The sequence below is a fragment of the Microcebus murinus genome, chromosome 4 (assembly GCF_040939455.1).
Source record: "Microcebus murinus isolate Inina chromosome 4, M.murinus_Inina_mat1.0, whole genome shotgun sequence".
Classification (NCBI taxonomy): domain Eukaryota; kingdom Metazoa; phylum Chordata; class Mammalia; order Primates; family Cheirogaleidae; genus Microcebus; species Microcebus murinus.
This window is the reverse complement of record NC_134107.1, coordinates 20148515-20175721: the sequence shown is the minus strand read 5'-3', so window position 1 is coordinate 20175721 and position 27207 is coordinate 20148515. Positions and strand designations below refer to the sequence as shown.

Below are 27207 nucleotides of genomic sequence, written 5' to 3'. Positions count from 1 at the left end.
TGAAAAATACAGGCTGGGGTTTAAATATGAGGTGTGTGGCCTTGGGCTAGTGACTTACCCTCTTTGAGTCTTAGTTTTCTTATCTATAAAATGTTCTCTCATTTTTGTTGTGAGGGTTAAATCAGCTAATGCCTGTGCCTGGGTCAGAAAAAACACTTCAAAGCAGCATCATTGCAGTCAAATTTTTTTGAGACAGAGTCTCACTCTGTTGCCCAGGCTAGAGTGCTGTGGCGTCAGCCTAGCTCACGGCAACCTCAAACTCCTGGGCTCCAGCGACCCTCCTGCCTCAGCCTCCCAAGTAGCTGGGACTACAGGCATGTGCCACCATGCCCGGCTAGTTTTTTCTATGTATTTTTAGTTGGCCAATTAATTTCTTTCTATTTTTAGTAGAGATGGAGTCTCACTCTTACTCAGGCTGGTTTCAAACTCCTGACCTTGAGCAATCCACCTGCCTTGGGCTCCCAGAGTGCTAGGATTACAGGCGTGAGCCACCATGCCCGGCCTCGCAGTCAAGTTTTATTTGGGGAATACTATCAAGCAGCTGATGATTGCCACTGTGTTTGCTCGTAGAGAACGTGTTTTGGCGAAATCCAAGGCAGAGAAAGAACTCAAGAGGGAGCAGAATGACAATAGTCCTCATGGCCCATGAAGGATGTTTCTAATTATTGAGGAGAGTTCTTTGATTTTTGTGATTCCAGGCTGTTTGTTATCCCAGGCTTTAAAGCATGGCTGCTACAAACAATGTGACTGACATCATTTTTTTGGGATTTTCTCAGAACCGGGATAAACAGAAGGTTATTTCTGTGATCTTTCTCCTCATGTACACAGCCATCCTGATGGGCAATGGCCTCATCGTGGTGACCATCATGGCCAGCAAAGGGCTCACCTCCCCCATGTATTTCTTCCTCAGCTACCTGTCCTTTGTGGAGATCTGTTACTGTTCTGTCACGGCCCCCAGGCTCATCTTCGACTCTTTCTCCGAGAGGAACGTCATTTCCGTCAAGGGCTGCATCACGCAGATATTTTTCCTCCATTTCTTTGGTGGCACCGAGATCTTTCTCCTGACAGTGATGGCCTACGACCGCTACGTGGCCATCTGCAAGCCCTTGCACTACACGACCATCATGAACCAACGGGCGCGTGGCCTCCTGGTGGGGGCGGCATGGGGCGGGGGCCTGCTGCATTCCGTTGGGCAAACCGTCCTCATTTTCCAGCTGCCCTTCTGTGGCCCTAACATCATTGACCACTACTTCTGTGACGTCCACCCCGTGCTGAAGCTGGCCTGTGCGGACACGTTCCTCATTGGGCTGCTAATCATCGCCAACGGCGGCTCCATCTCGGTGATCAGCTTCTCGGTGCTGCTTGCTTCCTACCTGGTCATCCTGCGCTCCCTGAGGAGCCGCACCTCAGAGGGGCGGCGCAAGGCCCTCTCCACCTGCGCCTCCCACGTGGCCGTGGTGGGCCTGTTCTTCATACCCTGCTCCTTCGTCTACATGAGGCCCTGTGTCACCTTCCCTGCAGACAAGATAGTCGCCGTATTTTACACGGTGGTCACGCCACTCTTAAACCCTGTCATTTACTCCTTCAGGAATGCTGAAGTGAAAAGTGCCATGAGGAGACTCGTGGGAAGGAGAGTGATTTGGGAAGAGAAATAGATGATTGATTTAGGGAAGACAGGGGACTATGGGGTGGGACACTGGGACCCCTAAGGTCTCACTCTGGCTCTACCTAACCTGATGGGGAGATCTTGGGCCAGTCACCTTCTTCCTTGAAGTTTCAGTTTCCTCATTTTTATGGCATTGGACAAGATGGAAAAGGTAAGAGAGGCCTTCTAGTGCTGCGGTTCCACATCTGGCAGTGGCCTCGAGGCAGGTCGGCTGGTCTGGAGAGAATGAACTCTTCCAGAAAGCCGGGTCAGTCTGGGAGTAGTGAAGGGGCAGGTGGGAGAAGAGAAGGACTGTCTCAGGGAGCAATGGTCGTAGGTATCTTTGGGTTTGAACACTCATATGTGTAGAAATTCTCTCGACCTGCCATAGTGAGGATTTGCCCAGAGGGTTCTGAGCAGGGCAAGCTGACTTTAGAAGCATTTTAGTCCTCAGAACAGGAAATGTTGACTCTTGTGGAGAGAGTCACATGAGCGTATGCTAGCACTGGACTCAGGTCCTAGCCAGGGGTCCTCAAACTTTTTAAACAGGGGGCCAGTTCACTGTTCCTCAGACGGTTGGAGAGTGCGCACTGTGGGCCCGGGACGAGTTGGCTGCTAAGCAGGACAGGCAGCCATGGCAAAAACACCTGCAGGGCCAGATAAATGTGCTAGGTGGCCCGCAAGGCCGTAGTTTGAGGATGCCTGCTAGACAGTGATATCCACTTTGTAGGCATAATTTTATTTCCCTGGGTTCTCATATCTAAAGTTCTCTTCTGTTCATGCTCATCTGCTCTTGAGCACTCGTTTTACCTCCTTCTGCTTCCAGCTGTTTGGCCCATTAGTTTCTTGTTACTTACCATGCACGAGTACTCCAGTCCTTCCTAGTCTTCACTCGGGAAGTACCTGCTGATTAAGGTATATGTTTAACTGCCGCTGGGCCCTCACTGCTGTCCTGTAATATTTTAGCCATCCTTTTTGGACTCTTATTTCCAGCAGCCACCAGACCATAAGAATGTACCCCAACCCCTAATCCTAGCCCTGGCACTTACTACTAGCAGGTAATATTTTCAAAATATTAAGGGGGTACAATTTTTTTTATTATACATGAATACAGTAGGAAACTCTTTTAAAATATTTAGTGTACCCGAAAGTCACCTGGATTTTTAATATTTTATTCAATATAAAATCTAAAAAAATCCTTTTAAAGATATGGATTAGATGGACGTTAGGTCATCAAATGACATTGATACTGAAACTTCAAGTTGCTCATAATAATCTCTCATCCTTTATTTTCTGTCTGATTATAGTGATATCCTTTCCCATTTTCAATATTAAAATTCATGCTTTCTGTCTTTTTTCTTGAGCAGTCTATTTGGGGATTTATTAGTTTTGTTGATCTTTTCAAAGAACCATTATTTAGGTTATGTCTAAAATTTTGTCTCTGTTTTTGTTTTCTATGTGATAAATTTCTATCTTATTTCCTTCCTTTTAGATTGCATTTAAATTTGTTCTTTCTTTTACTTTGTAAATCTAAGGTAAGAACAGCTCATGGATTTTACACTTTAGTTCCTTTCTAACATAAGTTTAAAACTGTCAACTTCCTTTAAGCAGTGCTTTAGCTGTATTCTGCAAGATTTCACATTTATTTTTATTATCATTCAGTTCATTATCATTCAGTTATATTCTAATTGTAAATGATTTCTTCTTTGACCAATGAATTATTTAGAACTGTGTTGTTCCAAATAAAGACTTTTTTCCTTGATTTCTTGTTACTGATTTCTAACTTAATTCCACAGTGGTCATAGAACATACTGAATAATATCATTCCTTTTACATTTATTGAAACTTGTTTGATAGCCCAACATAAGTTCTATCCTAGAGAATGCACAGTGTGTACTTGAAAAGAATGTGGATTCTTCAGTGTATCGGTTTTGTAAATATCAATCAGGTTGAAGTGGTTCATATGTTGTTCTGATCTGTTTCTACAGAAATTTTGATCTAATCATACTACTGTTTTCTGGGGCAGTGGAGTTAATTTCTCCAACTATTATTGTGGACTTGTTTATTGATTTCTTTAAATCTAAGAAAAAGTTGCAGATGAGGAAATGGCATCCTTCATTAAGAAATGAAGACAGGCCAGGCGCTGTGGCTCACGCCTGTAATCCTAGCTCTTGGGAGGCCGAGGCGGGCGGATTGCTCAAGGTCAGGAGTTCAAAACCAGCCTGAGCAAGAGCGAGACCCCGTCTCTACTATAAATAGAAAGAAATTAATTGGCCAACTGATATATATATATAAAATTAGCCGGGCATAGTGGTGCATGCCTGTAGTCCCAGCTACTCGGGAGGCTGAGGCAGAAGGATCACTGGAGCCCAGGAGTTTGAGGTTGCTGTGAGCTAGGCTGACGCCACGGCACTCACTCTAGCCTGGACAACAAAGCGAGACTCTGTCTCAAAAAAAAAAAAAAAAAAAAAAAAAAGAAATGAAGACACTTGTTGAGGGTATAATTATGTACGTAGTAATGGAAGAGTCAGCCTTTAAACAAGGCAGCTTGACTCCTTCATCCATGCTTTTAAGCACCATATTATATAGCACCCCTTATCTGTCCAAACATTTCCCAAAGTGCTGTGTTAACATGAGGTGGGTAGTCAAGGGGCTGGATTAGTTCACATTTGTCTCTGCTTCTTAGAAAAAACAACAACAAAAAAAACCCTAGATCACTTCATGTTTAACACCAACTTATTTCCCCAAATGGATGACACGAAACCATACCCTGTATATAGTAGCTGCTTAATAACTACATACTAAATTTTGGGATGACTCAGTACAGGAGCCTAAAAGAAGGATAAAAAAGTGGCTTTTTAGCCTCTAAAGTTAATCCAAACCACAAAGTTTATGTGACAATGGGGTGAGGTGTCTCCATGGCCCACTCCTCTAATTGGGTTCCAATGCCCCCGGGGTCTCATTAGCAAGGCTCCAGGTGATTTTGCTAAAAAATGAATGTGCTGTGACTTCCACAGCAGAGGAGCTCAAGCCTGGTGATGGTTTTGGCTGGGGTGATACCTACCACGCAAGCTTCCCCCAACCCTCTGTGCTTAAAATTTCACAGCAGTCCTCCAGGTCTCTAGCCAGACTCCTTCACTTTGGCTGCTCACCTGAGGAGGGTGGAGCTCACCGAGGTCAGTTCTCCTGTAGGCTTCATCTTTTGGGGACTCTCTGTCTAAAATAAACCTGACTAACCAAGGATGCTCATAGAAAACAGGTGTCTTCATCTGCTTTGCTCTCTCGCTCGCTCTCTCTGTTCTGTTCCCAAAGCCAAGATGGAAATCCTACCACAGGATCAGAATGTTTCTCAGCCTCCTGCCATCAAATGCTTCAGATGGGAGTTTTGTATCTGATTTTTTTTTTTCATGTTCCCATGACAATCACTAAAATTCTTCTCCTTAACCATTTTCTTGCCCACTCTTTAGTTGCTGAAGACATGGTCTCTTTGAGTGCTCTCTCGTCAGGAGGGTTGTGTAGTGACTGAAGGATGGCTCTGTTAATGAAAAAAATCTAAGCTCTGTAAAATAAAATAGGTTTATTCTGAGCTGAATATGTGTGATGATGGCCCAGGGAGCACAGTCTCAAGAGGTCTTGAGAAAATGCACCCGAGGCAGCCAGTTACAGTTTGCTTTCATACATTCATGGAGACAGGAATTACACATAAAATCATAAATCAATACATGGAAGGTATGCATTGGTTTGTCCTGAAAAGGCAGGATGTCTTGAAGGGGGGCAGTTATAGGTGGGTTCAATAATTCTTTGGTTTATAATTGGTTAAAGAAAGAAAGTCTTGTCTAAAGGTTTGGAATGTTTTAAGTTAGGATAAAGAAGTCTGTTAAAGAGAGTACACTGACCCAATACACTGACTCAAGTGATCCATTAAGCAAATTGATGGCCTGCAGGTGTGATTTAACCTTTGCCTTACATGGCCTTAAATTCCTGTTAATAATTTAGTATCTTATTGTCACAAGGAGTCTGTTCTGTCAGTCTTATGATCTCTGTTTTAATATTAATTCCCGTCAATTGTAGCTAAACCCCAAAAGAGAGCAGATATAATGAAATTGTGTCCAACCTTCTTCCCCTTCATGGCAAGGAACTCAGTTTTAAGGTTTCTCTGGGGTCCTCTGGGCCAAGAGGGGGTCCATTCAGTTGGCAGGGGTGCTTAGGATTTCATTTTTAGTTTACCCTTTAAAGCCCTATATGCTTGGGTTGCATTTTCAGCTCTAATACTCATTGGTGTGTGAACTTGGCCCAGTCACCCATTCATTTTAATCCTCACTTTCCTCACCGGAAAAATTGGGACAGTCATAGTGGCTTCCTCAAAGTAATATTAAGTGGATTAAGTGAAATGTGGCATTTAAAAAGTGTTCTATACAAGGCTTGGCATACAACGAGTGCTCAATAAATGTACACAAATGGTATACTGCTATGGTTACTTTCCTTCCACTTGTGGGAGAGTTAAAGCCCAGAGAGTACTTTCACATGTGTTTTGTCATTTAGAGGCTTACTAGATGAATGTTTGGACCATGGCTGGGGGCTACCAGTGAGGAAGGATGTGTGCTTAGAGTGGAGAGGTCAGAGTTTACTGGCCAGGGGATGGGTTGCCCTGGCACGTGGTCCCTGCAGCCACATTAACCTTTTGGAAATTAGAGCAATCCTGAGTGTATTGTCACTGAACTATAGTGTTGGACACTTTCCACTAACTTCTTACCCACCTGGCAAGGTGCTCTTTCACGTAAATGAATCTTTTGACTACCTGAAGCTTAAAAGACTCTTAGAAGACTTTTTACATTTTATTATTTTAAGGCAGAAATGTTTCTAAATTGCATGACACATTTTCTTTCGTCTTTAAGACAGAGAATGTATCTGAAAACTGGTGAGAGGTCAAATTCATTGTAGCGTGAACCTTCATTTCCCACCAGTTTCCAGGCAACATAGTGAAGGGAATGAATAGAGATGTAAAGGTACTTATTTGCTTTTGACAACCCAAAATAAGTGACTGAGGCAAAGATCTCAATCCATGGAGATTTATTAAGCCAAAGTTTGAGGACACAACTGGGAAAACAAAAACCATAGATGCATCTGTCAGTATTTTACGGAAGGGGGATTTGGGAATGTTAGTATTTAAAGGGGAGGGGTATACAGAAAGAAAAAGGAGGGGGGTGGGCAGTGAGGCTAAATGGTTACATTCTTTTGAGGTCCAGGAAATCCACATTTTACATAAGATAAGGTGAGTGTTTGAAGATATTATAAAAAGAGGGTGAAGGAAGAATCAATCATGTAGATGTCCCTGGGTAGGTGGAGGAATGATTGATCTTGTCTCTGTTCTGCACCTGGGAAGATAAAATTATAATCAACATTATTAGAGTGGAGTCCAATAGACTCCACACTAGTTTTAGGAGCTAGACACTAGTTTTGGGAGCTAGACTTAGCCTGCAGACCTAAAGTTACAATTTGCACATCCTTGTTATGGAAGGCTAGCAGGGAATTTCCTTATTAATGATCTGTGGAGGCAGTCCTTCTTAGATGCATGAGGCCTTTGACTTTTCCCTGGGGTTCTGCTGATGCGTAATGTTATTCACAGCTATTCATTTGGAAGGGGGTGTTGCATGACTCAGGCTTCAGCTTTGACCTTCCCTTTTGCATAAGGAGTTGGGGAAGGCATCCTGAGATTTTTATTTTCCTTTACACTTTCTTGTCACTCCTAAATGTATTAAATAATGATTCATCATTAAATTCATTGATATCAGTGAAATTAATTTTTTTAGTGTATTTCTACTTTCCCACCTTAGAATCACAGCACTTAGTCTAAGCCTTATCTTTTATAGATGGAGAAACAGAGCACCAAGGAGAGGGAGATAGTTGTTTGAGGTCTTCTAGCTATAAGTGACAGAGTTGAGACTAACACATAGGTCTTTTTTTAAAAAATATTTTTAATTTCAGCATATTATGGAGATACAAATGTTTAGGTTATGTATATTCCCCTTACCCTACCCAAGTCAGAACTTCAACATGTCCATCCCCTAGACATGCGCACCGCACCCATTAGGTGTGTATTTACTCATCCCCTCTCCCCTCCCATCTGCCCAGCACCTGATGAATGTTACTACTATATGTGCACTTAAGTGTTGATCAGTAAAACCAATTTGATGGTAAGTACTTGTGATGCTCGTTTTTCCATTCTTGGGATACTTCACTTAGTAGAATGTGTTCTAGCTCTACCCAGGATAATACAAGAGGTGGTAGATCACTATTGCTTTTTTGTGGCTGAGTATAACTCCACGGTATACATATGCCACAATTTATTAATCCACTCAGATATTGATGGGCACTTGGGTTGTTTCCACATCTTTGCAACTGTGAATTGTGCTGCTACAAATATTCGAGTGCAGGTGTCTTTTTAATAGAATGTCTTTTGTTCTTTTGGGTAGATGCCCAGTAATGGGATTGCTGGATCAAATGGTAGTCTTACTTGTATCTCTTTGAGGTATCTTCATATTGCTTTCCACAGAGGTTGTACTAGTTTGCAGTCCTACCAACAATGTATGAGTGTTCCTATCTCTTGGATGGGAGACTTTTATTACTGATTCAATCTCCTTACTCATTATGGTCTGTTCAGATTTTCTATTTCTTTATGATTCAGCCTTGTTAGAGTGTATATGTCTTAGAATTTATTCATTTCTTCTAGGTTATCCAATTTGTTGGCATATAATTCTTCACAGTAGTCTCTTATGATCCTTTATATTTCTGTGGCATAAGTTGTGATATCTCCTCTTTCATTTCTGATTTTATGAATCTTCTTTCTTTTTTCCTATTTACTTTTAAAAAAATAATTTCAATACCTCTGCCAAATTTCTTTTGATTATTTATTGTGTTTCTGATTTTTTTGTTGAATAATTTCTATGTATTTTCTTATACTTTGCTAAGCTTCTTTAATGCAATTATAGTGAATTCTTTTTCAGGCTATTCATATAACTCCATTTTTAGGGGTCAGCAACTTGAAAATTATTGTATTATTTTGGTGGTATTATGTCTCCTTGTTTTTTCATGTTGTTGCCTTTAGTTGATGTCTGTGCATTTGGTGGAGTCGTCATCTCTTTTAGATTTTATGGGCTAGTTTCAGTGTGGAAATATCTTCTCCTATGTGGGGTGTGAGGGTGCTTTCTTGGTGGGGTGGAGTACTTCTGGCACCAGTGGGATGCAGCTGTGTAGTCTCTATACAGCTCTGTTAGTTGAGGTTGGTGTTGACAGAGATTTCAGGGATTCTCAGTGGCCAATGCTACAGATATCTGCAGTGGCAGTGATGGTTGTTGGGACTTTGCTGGTGGTGGCTGTTCAGGTCTTCTTGATTTCTTTTTCTCCCACTGGGGAAGTTGTGGCTGAGGAGACTATCTCTTGGCATTGGGTCTGGATTCTGTGCCCCCTCTTGGTGGTGGTGGCACAGGTGTATGATGAGTGGCACCTGTGGAGCAGCCACAGAGCTGAGGCCTGAAGCACGGGGCATGTGTGGAGTGACTATGACTCTGGGACTCAGGGTGGTAATAGTATTGGTGCCCAGGGTGAAGGCACCCCTGCTGCCACTTTGGTAACGGTGTTCAGGGTGTGAATGCTTGTGAAGCAGCTGGGGAGCTGAGAGTGGGAGCATAGATGTACACAGAGTTACAGTGTCTCTGGGGTTGGGATGAGGACTCGTTTTCTATGGAGGTTGAGCTGATGCTTAGAATGTGGGCATGTTCAGAGAGACCCTGACTCTGGGACCTAGAGTGCAAACTACCTTACTCTGGTGATATCTCAGGTGTCTGAGATGTGGGTGGGTGCAGTCTAGTCACAGAGCCTGGGTCTGGAGTGTGAACACTCAAGGGGCAGCTGCAGTTTGTGGTCTAGGGTATGCCTGGGGTTGGGAGAGGTGGTGGCTCCTTTTCCAAAGTGGCTGAACTGCATCTGCTTCTTGGGGTAAGACAGGGGTATGTAGCTGCATCTCCCTCTCTAGGCTTCCCCGGTGGGAATGGCTGGTTGGTTATCTCAGTGACAAAAGATACCAGTGTCCTCGGCAGAGCAGGCTTCTGGAGACCATGGTGGTTCCTACCACATGGCTGACACCAACTGCCTCCACCTTTCTTTGTTCCTAGCCATCTCCTGGCATCTCAAACATACCAATCTCACCAGCAATCCTTCTGGTGTGTTATTCTCAATTTTATTTTGTTCCACTATGTTGTTGCAGATTCTTTAATGGATAGATCCTTGAGCTCTCTCAGGGATGTTTTGATTTGGGGATAGCTTTCTTTATTGTTATAGTTTTTTTTGTGTGTGTGTGTGGGGGGGATAAGGCTGGTATTTCTCTTATTCCACTATCTTGGTGATGTCTCAAGAAAATTTCTTATATAATTTGTGTCTTTGCAGAAACTTTCTTATATAATTTTTATCTTTGCAGAAAGTTTCTTATATCATATAATTTGTGTCTTTGCAGAGTCAGCTACTTTATTGATGTTCGGGGTAGAAAATCCATGGGTGCCAAGAACAACGTGACAGAGTTTGTTTTATTTGGCCTTTTCCAGAGCAGAGAGATGCAGCATGCGTGCTTCGTGGTATTCTCCCTGTTTCATGTGTTCACTGTCCTGGGGAACCTTCTGGTCATCATCACCATCAATGCCAGCAAGACTCTGAATTCTCCCATGTATCTCTTTCTCAGCCACCTGTCTTTTGCCGACATGTGTTATCCCTCTGCTACCACGCCTAAGATGATTGCTGACACTTTCGTGGAACGCAAGATTATCTCCTTTAATGGCTGCATGACCCAGCTCTTTTCTGCCCACTTCTTCGGTGGCACTGAGATCTTCCTCCTCACAGCCATGGCCTATGACCGCTACGTGGCCATCTGTAGGCCCCTGCACTACACAACCATCATGGATCGGCGAAAGTGCGGCCTGCTGGCAGGGGCCTCCTGGGTCGCTGGCTTCTTGCATTCCATCCTGCAGACCCTCCTCACGGTCCAGCTGCCCTTTTGTGGGCCCAATGAGATAGACAACTTCTTCTGTGATGTTCATCCCTTGCTGAAGTTGGCCTGTGCAGACACCTACGTGGTGGGGCTCATTGTGGTGGCCAATAGTGGTATGATCTCTTTAGTCTCCTTCCTTGTCCTTATCCTCTCCTATGTGGCTATCTTACTAAACTTGAGAAACCGGTCATCCGAGGGCCGGCGGAAGGCTCTCTCCACATGTGGCTCACACATCATCACTGTCCTTTTGGTCCTCGTTCCCCCCATGTTCATGTACATTCGTCCCTCCACCACCCTGGCTGCTGACAAGCTTGTCATCCTTTTTAATATTGTGATGCCACCTTTGCTGAACCCTCTGATCTACACGCTAAGGAACAATGAGGTAAAAAATGCCATGAGAAAACTGTTTAGAGTTGAGAGGGGCTTAGGAGAGAAGTGACACTCCATAGAACCTCAATCCAGGCAGGAAATTGGGAGACTTCCTTGCCTGTGGCATCTTACACAGGTTTTGTACCTCCAGTTTGATGCTTATAGTGAGAACCATGTTTCTAGCTCTTTTTGTTACGACAGTCCCAGGTATTCTTTCAATCCTTCATTCATTAAATACTTATTGAGTGTTTATAATGAGTGAGGCACTGGGAATACAAATAGAAATAAGAAGTAGTCTTTATCCTCAAGGAGATTATAGTCCAGGAAGCTCTTAGGGAGATACTTAAGAGCTCATTCAGTAAACCTGTGAATGAGGGAGTCTTTTGGAAGTCCAGGTATTTCATCTATACATAGATAAAAGCGCTACATAATTCCTTTGTGTTGGCTAACATAGTGCTCAATGAAATTCATTTTCTTCTTTCTTAGGATATTCAAAGCACTTTACTCTTATCCCTTCATACTCTCAGCAGGCAGATGAATAAATAAATAAGTGTGGAGAAATTAAGAGATTCACCCAAAATTGCACAATAAGCCCAGAGCAGGGTGGGGACTAGAACCCAGGTCCCTGTACCTATTAAATACTAACTTCCCCTTTCCCTCTTCCCCACCCCTGGCAGCCACCATACTACTTTCTGTCTCTACAAATTGGACAACTCTAGGAACCTTATATAAGTGAAATCATAGACTATTTGCCCTTCTGTGCTGGTTTATTTCACTTAGCATAATGGCCTCAAAGTTCTTCCATATTGTAGCATGTGTTAGAATTTCCTTCTTTTTTAAGGCTAAATAATGTTCTATTGTATAGATAGACCACAGTTTGTTTATCCATTTATCTGTGGATGGACACTTGGGTTTCTTCCATTTTTTGACCAGTGTGAATAATGCCTATATTATGAACGAGGGTATGTAACATAAGCTATCTTTTAACATGTTCTATATACCAGACACTAATTTAAGCAGTTTCAATAAACTATTTTATTTAATTCTAACAAAGCTAAGAGGTAGTGTTGAGGATAAAATCTTCCAACACTTACCTTTGCAGTATTAGTCTTTATTTGCCATGACTTGTGCCCTACATTAGTGTCCTATTAATTGGAATTAATTAATTAATTAATTTTAATTAATATTTTAATTTAGTAGGTCTCAGGTGGGGTCTGAGATTCTGCATTTCTTTCTTTTTTATTTCAGAATATTATAGGGGTACAAATGCTTTGGTTATATGAATTGCCTTTGCACTGCCCGAATCAGAGCTCACCTACTGTGTACTAGTGTGCCCATCCCTCAGACAGCATGCACCACACCCCTTAGGTGTAAGTTTACCCATCCCTTCCTCCCCACTCTCACCTTCCTGACACCTGATGAATGTTACTTCTATATGTGCACATAAGTTTTAGTGTTGATCAATTAGTACCAATTTAATGGTGAGTACATGCGGTATTTGTTTTTCCATTCTTGTGATACATCATTTAGAAGAATGGGCTCCAGCTCAATCCAGGATAATACATGAGGTAGTTCACCATTTTTTTTTATGGCTGAGTAGTACTCCATGGTATACATATACCACATTTTATTAATCCACTCGTGTATTGATGGGCACTCGGGTTGTTTCCACATCTTTGCAATTGTGAATTGTGCTGCTATAAACATTTGAGTGCAGATGTCTTTTAAGTTGAATTTTGTTACCAGAGGATGGGGGCTGGTGGCTGGAGAAAGGGGAAATGTTGGTCGAAAGGTACAAAGTTTCAGTTGCACATGAGAAATAAATTTTAAATATCTATTGCACAGCATGGTGACCATAGTTAATAATATTGTATTGTATTGTATATTTCAAAATTGCTAAGAGGGTAGATCTTAAGTGTTCTTGCCACAAAAATATAAGTAAATGAGTTGATAGATATGTTAATTAGTTTGATTTACTCATTCCACAATCTATGTGTGTGTGTGTATGTGTATTAAAACATCACATTGTAGCCCACATAATTATTATTTGTCAAATAAAAACATCAGGACAAAATAAAAATGTTTAAACTATAAAGTGGAACATCAATATAGCCACAAACCAGGCCAGCAAGTAGAAGATTGCCAGTCCTTCCATCATGTCTCTTCTCAATCACACCTCTAGCTTTCCTTTCAGAATCAACACTAATATGACTTTTATGATAAAACTTCTTTGCTTTTCATTATACTTTTATACATTTACCACCTAACTGTGCATTCCTAGTTTTTCTCACTTTTAAATAAAGCAGTTATACAGTATGTGTAATCTTTTGTGCCTGGATTCTTTGGCTCAACGTTGTTTGTGAGGTTCGTTCATGTTGTTACTTGTGCCTATAGTTTGTTTACTTTAAATTTACTATATTAGCTCATTATATGAATGTACCATAATGTTTAAATCCATTCTATTGTTGATGGACATTTCAGTTGTTACCAGTTTTGTATTATTATAAATAATGCTTTGCTAACACTCAATGATATGTCTTACAACGCATAAGTGCACACATTTCTCTAGGATTTATACTTAGGAGTAGAATTTCTGGGTCATAGTTTATATATATATATTCAACATTAGCAAATAATCTCCAATGGTTTTCCAATATACCCTTGGAAGATCAACATACGTTTCTACCAACAGTGTATGAGAGATACCACTTGTTTATACTGACAACAAACAAAGGGCATTGGCAATCTCTGATTTTACTCACGCAGAGGGAGCATCGCTATGGTATTTTATTGTGGTTAGACATTACATTTTTTGATAACCAAAGAGGTGAGCCATCCCCAACTTTCTCATATGTTTAGTGGCCATCTTTTCTGAAGTGCTTATTCAAGTCTCGCTCTGTTGTCTATCTTTATCTTACTTATTTATAAGAATTCTTTATATATTCTGTGTCAGTCCTGGTTTTCTGAGAAGCAGATGCTAAGATAAATATGCAAGAGATTTATTGGAAAAAAACTAATGAGGGAAGGTGGGAAGAGTCACCAGGAATATTGCAGGTCTAACTTCTATGAAGGAGAGAGGGAGAAAAGGAAGGATGGAGGTTCCAGATTATACATAGTTCTAAGAAGTTTTACCAACACTGACAGAGAGTCTTTGAATTAAAGGTGAAGAGCAGAGATTGGGGTTAGGAGAAAGGAACTCTGAAGAAAGTAAAGAAAGTTTTACGTGGTACTTGAGGAGAGTTGGGAATATGCATTGATTAAAGAAATATAGTAGGATTGCTGGGCAATGTTATAAGCCTTCTGAAGTTTGTGACACAAATTTATAGCAGGCTAAATCTTATGTTACTTTTCCTAGATGCTTTCAGAAAAGCAGTTTTGGAGAAGGCTTAGAATAAACTCCATTTAGGGAATTGCTAGATGTACATGGCAATATGGTTAAGAATATTGAAAATGTAAATGGTTACAAATTTTATGGAGAAAAATTTGGTGTGTATTATCAATAAGTGCTAAACATGCCTATCCCTCTTACTTGGCAATTCCATTGTATGTAGATGTGGGACTATATCTGTTGGATTAATTCCTAAAAGCAGGGTTGCTGGGCTCAAGTGGGAAGGTAAATTGGCGTGGCCTTTTTGAATAGAAATTTGTCAATATTTATTGGCATTAAAATATTTATAAAATTCACCCAGCAACTCTATATATTTGACTTTGTCATTATTCTATTTATTTTTTTCTTCCTGCTTTGTTTTAGAGGTGGCTACTACCCCTTTTAGAATGTGAACTCCATGCTGCTAGAAATCAGGTCTGTCTTTTCATCATAACATTCCTGGCATTTAGCAGAGTGTTATTTTTTATTAGCGAGAGCCTGAATAATAAATGCTTACTGGGTGACTGAAATACTGGAAGTGTAATTCCAATTCAGGCTGTTCCGACTAAGTCCCTTGCTCTTTTAGCATGTTGCACAGTAGAAGTGTGGGTCAGAGACAGAGATTCTTCTCTGTCAGCTTTGTAGGGAGGAGATGAGGGAGATGACATGTGTGGGAGAGCCTAGGACCTGTGCTCAGAACACAGGAAATGCTCAATAGTGCTGTTGATTTTGTTGTTGTTCAGTCAGCGATTTCCCTAAAAACGCTGACCCTCCAATATCAGTTCCCGAAATAACCTAATTTCCTTTTCTTCCTGATAATTTGTGGACTCTCTCTCTAGAGACTGGAAGGACACTGGGTGCTTTTAGGAGGCAGAATAGAAGTTACTTCCTTGTGAGACCAAACTGTATTCACAGGGACTAATTAAATATGGCGCCAATATTGTTCGTACCTGTGAAATCGGCAGAAGCTCCTTCCAACACTGCCTCAGCCAGTGGCCCTGTGAGGAGAGAATTAGTCTCCCTCAGAGGGGCAGAAAGCATATGGCACTCATAATCCCTATGTTCTCATTTCCACCTTATAAATAGCCCTTTTCAGTGGACTGAGAAAGATTTCCTGAGACTGTGCTGATTCTTAGCAGAAAGCAGAGCTAACAAGCTGGCTATGCTTTCTGTGAGGCTTTTCTCCTGAATATTAGCAGCAGTGCTTTTTGACTTATTCAAGGGAAAGGAAGTGGACAGTGGAAGGTGGTGGCTATATTGGGAAGGCCACAGACTAGAGCAACAAGCCACAGGGTTCCAGCTGCGTATCACCCATGAGACTTTGGACCAACGGCAGTTAACCTTTCCGAGTCTCAAATCCACCATTAAAATGGAGACAATTGAAAAAGATGGTTTTAAATGATTAGGGTTCTTCACCAAATAAAAGGGAAATGAATGACAGAATGGATCCCCAGCTTCTTATAAATGAATGACCCCCGTTTGGGTTTTTGTCTAATACCACCCTAAGAAATATTCAGCCTTGCCTCAATATAAAAAACAATTCAGATCTCATCCAGGAGTTTAAAAACATGAAAAAATGAAATTTGGAATCATATGCTTGAAGTTGGCCTCAACAATGCTTTAAGAATGCATCTAGGTACGCTGTTCCATGATGTCAAATACATTTTGGAGAGCTGTGGGTATCCTCAGATCCAGTCAGTGTAAGTTTTCTGTAATCTATTTTTAAAATTAAATAAAAGAAAAATGCAACTTAGATAAAAATGCAGAGGAATAATTTTACTAAAATTCTCATTATTTTCTGCAAAATAATTTTATTTCTCATGGATAACTTGAACAGACTTCCTTTATTTATGAGTTTTTAACAAATACTTTATTCTGTACTCCCACAAATTTGAATTACAGAGATGAATCAGCTTATCATTTTTATTTTTGGGCAAATAAATTCATTATTCGGCTACATTGTATACTATTCATATTGATTACATTTCTCTACTACCTTGTGTTCCATATGAGGATCAGTATGAGGGCATTTTTCATATTTATAATGAAATTATACCCATATCAATACCTGCCTAGTCCTGAATGCATACATTTAGGTCCTTGGTTCCTAAAGCCACATGAAGAATTTGTTGCCCATGGTGTTGATTTTGGTGATAATCAGAAATGCCATTTATTGTATCTGTGCAAACGCTTGACATGCACAGTTTTCATGTCCTCTTTGCAACCTCAGGGTGTTGCAGTATTCTTATCTTCATTTTATAGATAAGACCATTGAGACTTTGAAAAGTTGTGTGTGGCTACACAGCCAATAAAGTGTCAGAGGAAGAATTCAAACCCAGATGTGTTTAAGAGACAGTATAAGTACAGTGAAGCCCAGAGACTCTGTGGCAAGACTGCCTAAGGTGCAAGCCCCAGTTCTGTCACTAATTAGCTGTATACGTCTTACTTTCTTCCTCTGCAAAATGAGAAAAAAAGAGTAATCTACCTCCTGGGGATGATGTGAGGATGAAATGAGGTGATAACATTTTAACAGTTTGGATAGTGCTTGTCCAAGACTAACCACTATGTAGCTGTTTGTTCTTATTACTAGTGTCTATGTTTTTGGCCATAATGTTCTACTCTTAATAGGACCCCATCAGACCTGTCACTTGCAGAAGCATTTTCCTTCTTGCAATAAAGTGTGGAGAGAGAAAACAGGGGGCCATTTTCTGATCAGCACAGGATTTTTCTCTCCAGTATTTCTTCTATCTGGGTATCTCTATTTATCAAGCACTTGGTGTGTCTCCCTCAATTCTCTTCATAGTGAGCATTAAATCTTCAGCAAGTTGGAAGATTCAGCGACTTTAAGGAGAGCTGATATTCTGCCATGGGAGTTTATAATTTATAGCTGGTTAAGATAGGGCATCTGTTCTCTCTGCTCCTGTAGCTTCTCTGATGTAGTCCATAGGCAGATAATCATTTAATAGAATCTTTCATTGATGCTCACCATTTTTATATTTTTATTATTATTTTTTTACTTTGAGTCCTTCTTGTAGACTGCAGAAAGACCAGCAGCCATTATCTAGAAGGATTTTACCAAGGCCAGAGAAAGCAAAACCCATAAGTATGTGAAATGTGTAAAGCAAGGGGGAAGAGAACATTAAGTTGGCCTCCCAGACATGACGCTGTCCACAGCGTGGGTGTGGGAATGAGTAAATAAGCAAGGAGAGAAGTGGAGAAGTTAAATAAGTCTCCAGCTGCAACCACGTCAGTTTCTCCCAATCCTGCTTCGGTTTCTTTTATATCAATTTGTGTTACCACCAGAAAGACGCTGCCCACCATGGACCATACATGCAAAGATTTCAGGAAATCCTAATTTTTCACCATTTTCTCAAGTGCTATCTTATCTATGCTGAAAATAGTCAGAGATGTACTCCTCTTAGAATTAGAAAATCAATGTCTGTCAAATGTTCAATCTCAGCAGCAAGAAAAATGCAAATATAGAAAATTAAGTTATTATTTTCATCTAATAACTAAGATGTAAAGTGGCCAGTGATGCTAAAGTATGCATGCTCACATTTTGTGGTTAACAGCATCTATTGGTATGAGAATTTTGGAAAAGGAGACAGTTAAGAGGGACAAAAGGAAGGTGTGCTGATGGAAACCTTGCAACATTCCTGCCTGCCTGGAATTAATTCTATTACTTATGTTTCTCTTGACTTTATAGGTAATACTGTACCTGCATTCACAGTGTCCTTGAAACCTATGGAAATACCACAAAATATCACAGAATTTTTCATGCTTGGACTCTCACAGAACCCAGAAGTACAGAGAGTTCTCTTTGTGGTCTTTTTGTTGATCTATGTGGTCACAGTTTGTGACAACATGCTCATTGTGGTCACTATCACCTCTAGCCCCACTCTGGCTTCGCCTATGTATTTTTTCCTGGCCAACCTATCCTTTATTGACACCTGTTATTCTTCCTCTATGGCCCCTAAACTCATTGCTGACTCCTTGTATGAGGGGAGAGCAATCTCTTATGAGGGCTGCATGGCTCAGCTCTTTGGAGCCCATTTTTTGGGAGGCGTTGAGATCCTTCTGCTCACAGTGATGGCCTATGATCGCTATGTGGCCATCTGCAAGCCCCTGCACTACACGACCATCATGACCAGGCATCTCTGTGCCATCCTGGTGGGGGTGGCTTGGCTGGGGGGTTTCCTGCATTCATTGGTTCAGCTTCTTCTGGTCCTCGGGTTGCCCTTCTGTGGGCCCAACGTGATCAATCACTTTGTCTGTGACTTGTACCCTTTGCTAAAACTTGCCTGCACAAACACATATGTCTTTGGTCTGCTGGTGGTTGCCAACAGTGGTGTGCTCTGCCTGCTGAACTTCCTCATGTTGGTTGCTTCCTACATTGTCATCTTGCTGTCCCTGAGGTTCCACAGTGCAAAGGGGAGATACAAAGCCCTGTCCACCTGTGGGTCCCATTTTACTGTTGTTGCCTTGTTCTTTGTGCCCTGTATATTTACCTATATGCATCCATTTTCTACTTTCTCTGCAGAAAAACACATGGCAGTATTTTATGGTATTCTGACACCTATGTTGAATCCACTCATTTATACACTGAGAAATAAAGAGGTAAAAAGTGCTATGAGAAATCTCTTCACATAGTAAAATGTTACATGTGGAAAATGAGAGATAAAGCAGGCAATAAAAATGACTTTCTATAAGTGGAACAAACCAAGGCTTGTTTCTTCTTACCATATACCATCTTATCTATCTTATCCATCCTTTAATCTTCATAAACTTTTATTGTTAGTCTTTTCACTTAAATTGCATAATTTGATTATAAAACAATATGAAATATATATGGCATGAATGATTATTATTCCTATTTTATAAGTAAGAAAACTCTGTCTCCTGATGCGATTAGTTGATTAATCAAGATTGTCTAGTTTTTAAGTGTCTAAACCAAAGCTCAGAATTTGTTATTTTTGACCCATCATCCAGATCTTAAAGCAGCAACTGTGTTGATATCACTTGAGTTTGTATGATAATTATTGAGTTATAGAAATATGAGGCAAAATATCAAAGCTTAGCCATATTTATTGAGCAGCCTCATGTGCATTAGGCCTGGCTTCTGTTCCTTCTCATCACCCTTCATGACATCAGCAGTACAGCTGCTGCACCACTGCAGAGAGGTTACGAGTTTGGCTCTGGAGACAGGTCAACCCGAGTTTGAATCGTACTTCCTATGCTTGCTAGTGGCATGACCTTGAGAAAGTGATGAAAACTCTATAATCTTCTGATGTCTGTCTTTAAAATTGCAAGTAGAGATGTTTTAGCTTCCACACTTCAGTGAGATAATGCAGTATTTGTCTTTCTGTGTCTGGCTTATTTCACTTAGTATAATGTCCTCTAGGTCCATCCACCTTGTTGCAAATGATAGGATTTCCTTCTTTTTAAAGGTGTCATCCCAATACAGCAGGCGAAGAAAAGGCAAAGATTATACATGTCTCGAAGTGTTATTGTGAGAATTAAACTAGATAATGCAAAGTTGCATTATCTAGTTTAAAGAACTTTGCACTATGCAAAGTTCTGTGTTTTTTTTTTTTTTTTTTTTGAGACAGAGCCTCACTGTGTTGCTCAGGCTAGAGTGCCATGTGTCAGCATAGCTCACAGCAACCTCAAACTCCTGGGCTCAAGTAATCCTTCTGTCTCAGCCTCCCGCGTAGCTGGGACTACAGGCATGTGCCACCATGCCTGGCTAATTTTTTCCATGTATATATTTTTAGTTGGCCAATTAATTTCCTTCTATTTTTAGTAGAGATGGAGTCTCACTCTTGCTCTTGCTCAGGCTGGTTTCAAACTCCTGACCTTGAGCAATTTGCCCCCCTTGGCCTCCCAGAGTGCTAGGATTACAGGCCCCACACCTGGCTCTATGCAAAGTTCTTAATGCAATTTCTAGCACATAGTAAACTTCCAACATGATCATTTGATATTATTATGTCTACTTCAAACCTTTCTTAACCTTCCACAAAGAGGTTGCTTTCAGTTAGACATGAGAAATAAGTTCAGAGATCTATTGTACAGCATGGTGGACGACAGTTAATAATGACATATTGTATTCTTAAAAAGTGCTAAGAGAGCAGATTTCAAGTGTTTTCACTACAGAAAGGATAACCATGTGAGGTAATGCATATGTTAATTATCTTAATTTAGCCATTCTGTAATGTATATATATTTTAAAGCATCATGTTGTATATGATAGATATATATAATTTTGTTAATTTAAATAAAATAAAACATTAAAAAAAAAAGAAATTCACTACCTCCAACACATATAAAACATATAAAATGAGTGCTTAGGTCAGGACTTTATTCACAGAAAGTATTCAATAAACATTAGTTATTAATATTATCATCACTGTCATCATTCTTATTTTTATATGATCCTATTTCTCATTGTTTTTCTTGTAAACTACAACCAGGTCTTTAAAAGATAAAGTAGATTTCTAAAAACATACTGTTGCTCGTATGCATTAATAAAACGGACACTCATAAGAAACTACGGCAATGCATTTATTTTTTAAAAGGCGTTGTATGTGAGATCTGTCCTGATGTAAAGTGCTGAGAACACAGGAAATGTCAGCATCAGGTGATATTCAAATCCATGGGTTAGAAATATCTTCATGAAAACCTGTTTCTGGACTCTCCCACAGAAACCACAGCTCAGTACAGAGGTAGATCTTTTGGTCTCTGGCGCCGGTCTCTCCTTTCTCCTCTTTCTTCCAGAGGAACAGAATGGGGTGGGACCCATCATTCCTGAGAGCTTTTAAGCTTAGTTCTGCTCAGGCTTTTCATAGTGGCTCCCACCAGTTCCATCATTTGAAACTACAGAGATTTTTATTTTAATCTCAGAGTAGGATTAATTTCCAAGACCTGGTCACTGGCCTTTAAGACACCATTGTGCTGGAGGTACTGGAAAATGGATAGCAATTATGATCTATTCTGGAGTGCAGGTGAGGCTGAGACAGACATCTAAGCCTGCTGTGACAGTGGCTGTTGAAGAACAGGAGTGATGTTCTTGTTCTCATCTGTCAGGAACTGCACTGCTTAGCACACCTTAGACTCTGGTGACATCCCTGAAGGGTGTTCAGTGTTTGAGCAATTTTCACCATTTTTCAGATGACTCATAGTTTCAATGTAAATCATTTAATTATCACAATTTAAAGAAGCATGTAAAAGCATTTCCCTTTTACTGGTGAAGAAACAGGTAGAGCAGTGAAGCAGCTTGCTTACGTTTATAAGGCTAATTAATGATGGAGACAAGATGAGAAACCAGGGCTATTTGAACCCAAGCTCTTAATCCCTAACTTCAAAGCATCTGATTATTTCTGAATCTTTAGTATTTCATTATATGCATGGTACTTTTCTATAATCCAGATTTTTGATCATTGTCATCTAGTTCCATGACACAAACTTTTTTTTTTACATTATTGTAATTTCATATAACAGCTGTTTTGTTTTCAGAGCTTTCTTTTCCTTTGTTGATATCTAAAACCAGATGTTAATGCATAGATATTTTCTGTCTTAACCCTACAGACTTTATCAATTATAGTTCTTTTGCTCCAGCCAATTCTGTTTCCATTTTTTGGGTAAATAATTGTATACCATAGGAAATAGTGGAGATGTTATGTTTTTAAAAGTAAATTTTCATGAAGATGTGCCCTTTTGTTGGGATTGTGCTATGCAAAAAGTTTTCTACTGCTGCTATAGAACATTTATAAACCTTTCAAACTTAGGAAGATAAAAAAGTATGTTTTGATGAGGGTACTTCTTGAAGACTCTTTCCATATTGTTCTACAGTCCTTTCATAGACAGTTGTTTTGCTTCTTAAAATAAAACTTCATTCTGGCTGTAGTGCTGGGTATGAAAGGTGTCAAGAATATTGCCATTGATCTGTTTCATACCCACAATCAGAACAACAATATTACTTGTGTGAGCCCTTGGTACTTTTGTCTTGGGTCTTTTCCTATGTAAAAAATATTAAAAATCATATTTTATTAGTATATTGGCATAAAGATAAATATAACACAAGTTGGATTTAGATTATATTCATTCCCCCTCACCCTTATTTTAAGGAAATTAAGCATTTCAGGGGCTCCTAAAAGTATCGTGGGGGCTCTCTCAGCACTTCCTACTGTGCCTGATGTATGTCATCCCGGCCCACTGTGTGTGCTCCTAATAAAAATTGATGATGACAGGATACTTGACTGTCCCGAGTTTAATCAATCGAAAAGGGGATGAATCTATATAAAAGATCACTAGCTATTCTTGCCTAAATAGTCAAATCTCAAGACTTATTTGTCTCAGTTTTCATTATTTGACCCCAGAGCTTCTTCATGACAGTTTTCACTTCTTCATTTCTGAGGGTATAGATTAAAGGGTTCAACATAGGCGTCACTAGGGTGCAAAACACAGTCACTGCTTTGTCAGTGGGGAAGGAGGTCATGGGTCTTAGGTAAAGGTATGAACAAGGTATGAAGAACAGGATGACAACGGTGACATGAGAGGCACAAGTAGACAGGGCTTTGCGACGTCCTTTAGAGCTGTGAGCCCTCAGGGAGCACAGGATGATGATGTAGGAAGCAACCAGCATGGAAAAAATGAGGAAACACAGTGACCCACTGTTGGCAGCAATCAGAGGCCCCAAAGTGTGAGTGTCTGTGCAGGCCAGCTCCAGAAGAGGTATTAAATCACACATAAAGTGGTCGATGACATTGGGGCCACAGAATGGTAACTGGGCCATGAACAAAGTCTGGATCCCTCCATGAATAAACCCCAAAATCCCAGCCATCCCCACCAAGAACCCACACATAGGTCGGCTCATGATGGTCGCGTAGTACAAGGGCTTGCAGATGGCTACATAGCGGTCATAGGCCATGGCAATTAACAAGATGATCTCAGCTGCAGCGAAGAAATGTTCAGCAAAGAGCTGAGTCATGCAGCCGTTGAAGGATATGGTGTTCTTTTCAGAGACCAAGTCGGAGATCATTTTGGGTGCTATGGAAGAAGAGTAGAAGCCATCTATAATGGACAAACAGGACAGGAAAAAGTACATGGGAGAACCCAGGGCTGGGCTGATGAAGATAGTGACCGAGATGAGCAGGTTACCTAGCAATGTGATCAAGTAGGTGATTAAAAACACAACAAACAAGAATTTCTGCCATTCTGGATTGTGAGTCAGGCCCAGCAGGATGAATTCTGTTACATTGTTCATCCTTTCCACTGAATTAGCTTGGGTTGTGTGTATATGGTCCATCTGAAAAAAAAAAATCACAGTATTTCTGAGTGATGATTTTTTTAATTCAATACTAAAATATTTCATCACCTCTTTAGTGCTGGCCTCTGGGATTGATGGAGCTGAACTTCCATTCACCTCTGCTATTTTGCAGAGTTGTAAAGAAAGAACAGAAAGAGGTTAGATTTCCTCTAATTCGCATTCATGGAGTAGTGATGACGCATTACAAGTACCACGATAAAGCAAGGTGTTATTATACACGTTTACTTACGTTGACTTCCAAACTTTCTTTCTGGCTCTAAAATTCTCACAGATGGCTCTCTTTCATTTTGGGGATAAATTGCATCAATAAAAATTGTTTTGAAGTTATACTTGTCTATTGTTATGAGCACAATCATTTATTAAAGTCAACTGTGTATCAGATACTAATGTGACTTACTAAATCTAAGCCAGCCGTGTTCTGGAATCTATCCTCCCTTTCTCTCATAGGAATGCACATATACACGGAGATAGAGACAGGGCTGAAGATGAAGTTACTTTTCTTTCTGAATGCCAAGGAACCGTAACGGCTCATTGAGCATAATTCATTCAACAGCCTTGGATGTCGTGTCTGTCTCCACGTGACCCTTTCTTTCATGCTCACTCCTTCTACATCTTTGGATATGGATATGTAAATGGTGCAAAGTTCCCCTAAAAGTTCACGATATTTCATAAATAAATTTTCCTTGTCGTTGGACTCTTGTCACATGTAGAATTATGCTCTGGATTAGATCTATTTCCCCACTCGCATTTTATAAGTGGAGTTAAGTGAATCATGCTTTCCTTGAGTTTTCTATTGACAAGGCAGAAATGTTAGGCTCATCTCATGTATGAGATAATACAATTTTCCCTTTTGGGATAAATTCAATCAGTTAAGAAGAGCTCAGAGTTTTCATTGCTAACTGGTAAATAATTAAAAATTTTTATTGTTAACTGGAAATATTGAATGTATACAAGAATATATATATATTTTTGAATGATCTGACCATGAATTTTCAAGAGTACATGTTGTTGTTACAAAAGAGCATAAGATATTTTATTATTTCTCCTCTTCTTTTTCTCCTTTTCTTCCCAATCTCTGCTGAAAAATGTAACTACATATTTTTTCCTCAAACATTTCTGCACAGAATTCAGCATCATGAGCTCTAGGCTTTAGTAAAGGTGAGGAAAGATATCTTTGATTTTAAGGAAAGCTGTGTTGCTATTTCCTCTCTATCCATGGGTCCCGTAGATGGTGACTATGAGGTTATCAATTTTAATGGATTTAATTCACAAATTCTAACATCAATGTGGCACTAAGTCATGAAAAGAAGAAAGAAATTTAAAGCCACTACAAACAGAAACCTATAGAATCAGTGTGTTTAGTGAGACATAAATGTTAACCATCATGTCTTAAAAATGACTTCAGTAGCTCTTAACAGCATCTGGTCTAGCAACATTACAGATAGTGTTTTTTGTATTTTTATGTCTTTGTGTCCAAATTCATTTTCAGAGCAAAATACTAAACTTCAAGTCAAATATGGAACTATAAAAGCTACTTTAGTGAAAATAAATTGGCCAAATCAAGTTAATCTGCTTAAAATTTGGGAAAAAAGATTGGGTTTTCACTGACCTGGGTCTACTAGATGGTGGATCTTCCATTTCTAGTGATTATGTTCTTCTTCTGCAGGCATATGGAGCATAGCCACAAAGAGACTGTGAGCCGACACATGGGACACTGAAATTCCTCTGTCTCTGGACAGCTTTCCCAATTTGAACATTTTAGTTTATTTTGGTTTCCAGTGTCAGTCTGGATTTACTCAGAAAATGAGCTGTTTCATTTAGAAGACTTCAGTATTTCTAGGATTTAATTTCCACTCACTTTCTTGGTTTCCTATGAAAGTATAAGCCAATTATATATATATATGATATGTATATATATATATCATATATATATTTTCAGATCTCTTAGAACTATGTTCAATCCAAATTAAAAACAAGGGGAATAATTCAAAGTTCTTCAAATCTGGAAAATCAGTATATGCAATTATAATATGAATTAAGTGAATCAAATCCACTTAATTAGACATTATTTTTGCAAACATTGCAGACATTGTTTTTGCTGAATTTTTGTTTCCTTAAGAGTCAATGAACAATGTGGAGAGAGATTTCTTTTATTCCTCATTCATGTCTTCCTTTTGACTCTGTTTCCCTAGACACCCACTAAACTCAAGAGTAGTGTCTCTCAAACAAATCTTGATCTTGGTTGGTACATGGCTCTGCTGCTGTCATTGTCTCACTGGCCCTTCTTTGTAATTCTTTCTTCATTGACTCTAGAGAAGTGTTTAAATAGACTTTCACAGACTGCAGGATTTGGCAATGCATTGACCTCTCTAGTACCCAGAGGATTAGTAATTGGCCCTTTTGGAATCTTTACCAAAGCAACAGTCAAGGTCATTCACTTACTCCTGTTTGGCACCCACAAGCATCACTAGTGCCTAGTTTTAGAAATGCAATTGAGCCTGGATTAAAGATATGTCTGTCGCTATAGTTTAGGATAAGACTTGGGTAACATAATTTGGAAACTTTCATTATAGGGCTATTTTTCTAACTGTGACATTGTTGAGCCTGGCCTGGTTTTAGGCAAAGGTCAGAGTTCAGAGAATGGATTTGTTTGTCTCTGAAAACATGACTGAGTGAAATGTTATAGTTGCTCTGAAGAACAAAAATGCCAGTCTTCAAGGTCGGGGGCCTGAATTACTCTGGAAGATTGTGATATTTTTATTAGTAACTGACTGAGGGAACTTAGATGGCAGGATCCCCAGCTACCAGAGATTGAGTAATTTAAAACTTATAGAAATTTTAACTTCCCATGGGATGATTACCTAGATGACGCATTCTCATGATTAATTCAGGAGTATGTATCTTTTCTCTGTATCCCACAAAGAGAGAATGGCTAGTGGACTTAGAGTTAGGCACCACACTTTACCAACCAGCCATTGAGACTATCACACTGTGCCAATCACTCATGTATACTGACATCCAGAGGTGCAGAATAGAGGTGCTTTAGAAAGGAGGCTCCACTACTATATTGTCCCTTTAGCTTCTGAGGTGATGAAGAACTGGTTTAAGCCTCACATGGAATCACCTTTTTTGCTATTAACTTTTACCTTTAAAACAAACTATCACATTCCTGAAGTCCCAGATCAGAAAAGCAAAGCAAAGCCTTTAGCTCTATTCTCAATAGTCAACTGTTTTGCTCCTTTGTTTGATACTCTCTCCCTTGCTATTTAATTTTTAAATTGTGGTTATATATATATATATATATATATATATATATATATATAAAATTGCCATTTAACCATTTTAGGTGCACAGTTCAGTGGTGTTAAATACATTCACATTGTTGTGTGCCCATCCCCACCATCCATCTACAAAAAATTTTCATCTTCCCAAATGGATACTCCCTAACTGCTAAACAGTTACTC

At 39.8% G+C, this 27207-nt stretch overlaps 4 protein-coding genes across 4 annotated transcripts; 3 read left to right on the top strand and 1 right to left on the bottom strand.

Moving 5' to 3' along the window:
• Positions 1-725: 725 nt before the first annotated feature.
• On the top strand, positions 726-1655 carry OR4X1 (olfactory receptor family 4 subfamily X member 1). Its single transcript, XM_012787834.3, has one exon. It carries the CDS (start codon positions 726-728, stop codon positions 1653-1655), a length of 930 nt encoding a protein of 309 aa, XP_012643288.2.
• An 8536-nt stretch (positions 1656-10191) lies between these two features.
• On the top strand, positions 10192-11121 carry OR4S1 (olfactory receptor family 4 subfamily S member 1). Its single transcript, XM_012787835.2, has one exon. The coding sequence runs from the start codon at positions 10192-10194 to the stop codon at positions 11119-11121; it is 930 nt and encodes a 309-aa protein (XP_012643289.1).
• Positions 11122-18088: 6967 nt separating this feature from the next.
• LOC105884149 (olfactory receptor 4C3) lies at positions 18089-19068 on the top strand. The gene has a single exon (XM_012787868.3). The coding sequence runs from the start codon at positions 18163-18165 to the stop codon at positions 19066-19068; it is 906 nt and encodes a 301-aa protein (XP_012643322.1). The 5' UTR covers positions 18089-18162.
• Positions 19069-22753: 3685 nt separating this feature from the next.
• Positions 22754-23683, bottom strand: LOC105884082 (olfactory receptor 4C45). Its single transcript, XM_012787800.2, has one exon. The coding sequence runs from the start codon at positions 23678-23680 to the stop codon at positions 22754-22756; it is 927 nt and encodes a 308-aa protein (XP_012643254.1). The 5' UTR covers positions 23681-23683.
• Between the last annotated feature and the right edge of the window lie 3524 nt (positions 23684-27207).

What these genes read in the sequence shown, in the direction of transcription:
- OR4X1 (XM_012787834.3), top strand. Translation starts at nt 726, where the DNA reads ATGGCTGCTACAAACAATGTGACTGACATCATTTTTTTGGGATTTTCT.
- OR4S1 (XM_012787835.2), top strand. Translation starts at nt 10,192, where the DNA reads ATGGGTGCCAAGAACAACGTGACAGAGTTTGTTTTATTTGGCCTTTTC.
- LOC105884149 (XM_012787868.3), top strand. Translation starts at nt 18,163, where the DNA reads ATGGAAATACCACAAAATATCACAGAATTTTTCATGCTTGGACTCTCA.
- LOC105884082 (XM_012787800.2), bottom strand. Translation starts at nt 23,680, where the DNA reads ATGAACAATGTAACAGAATTCATCCTGCTGGGCCTGACTCACAATCCA.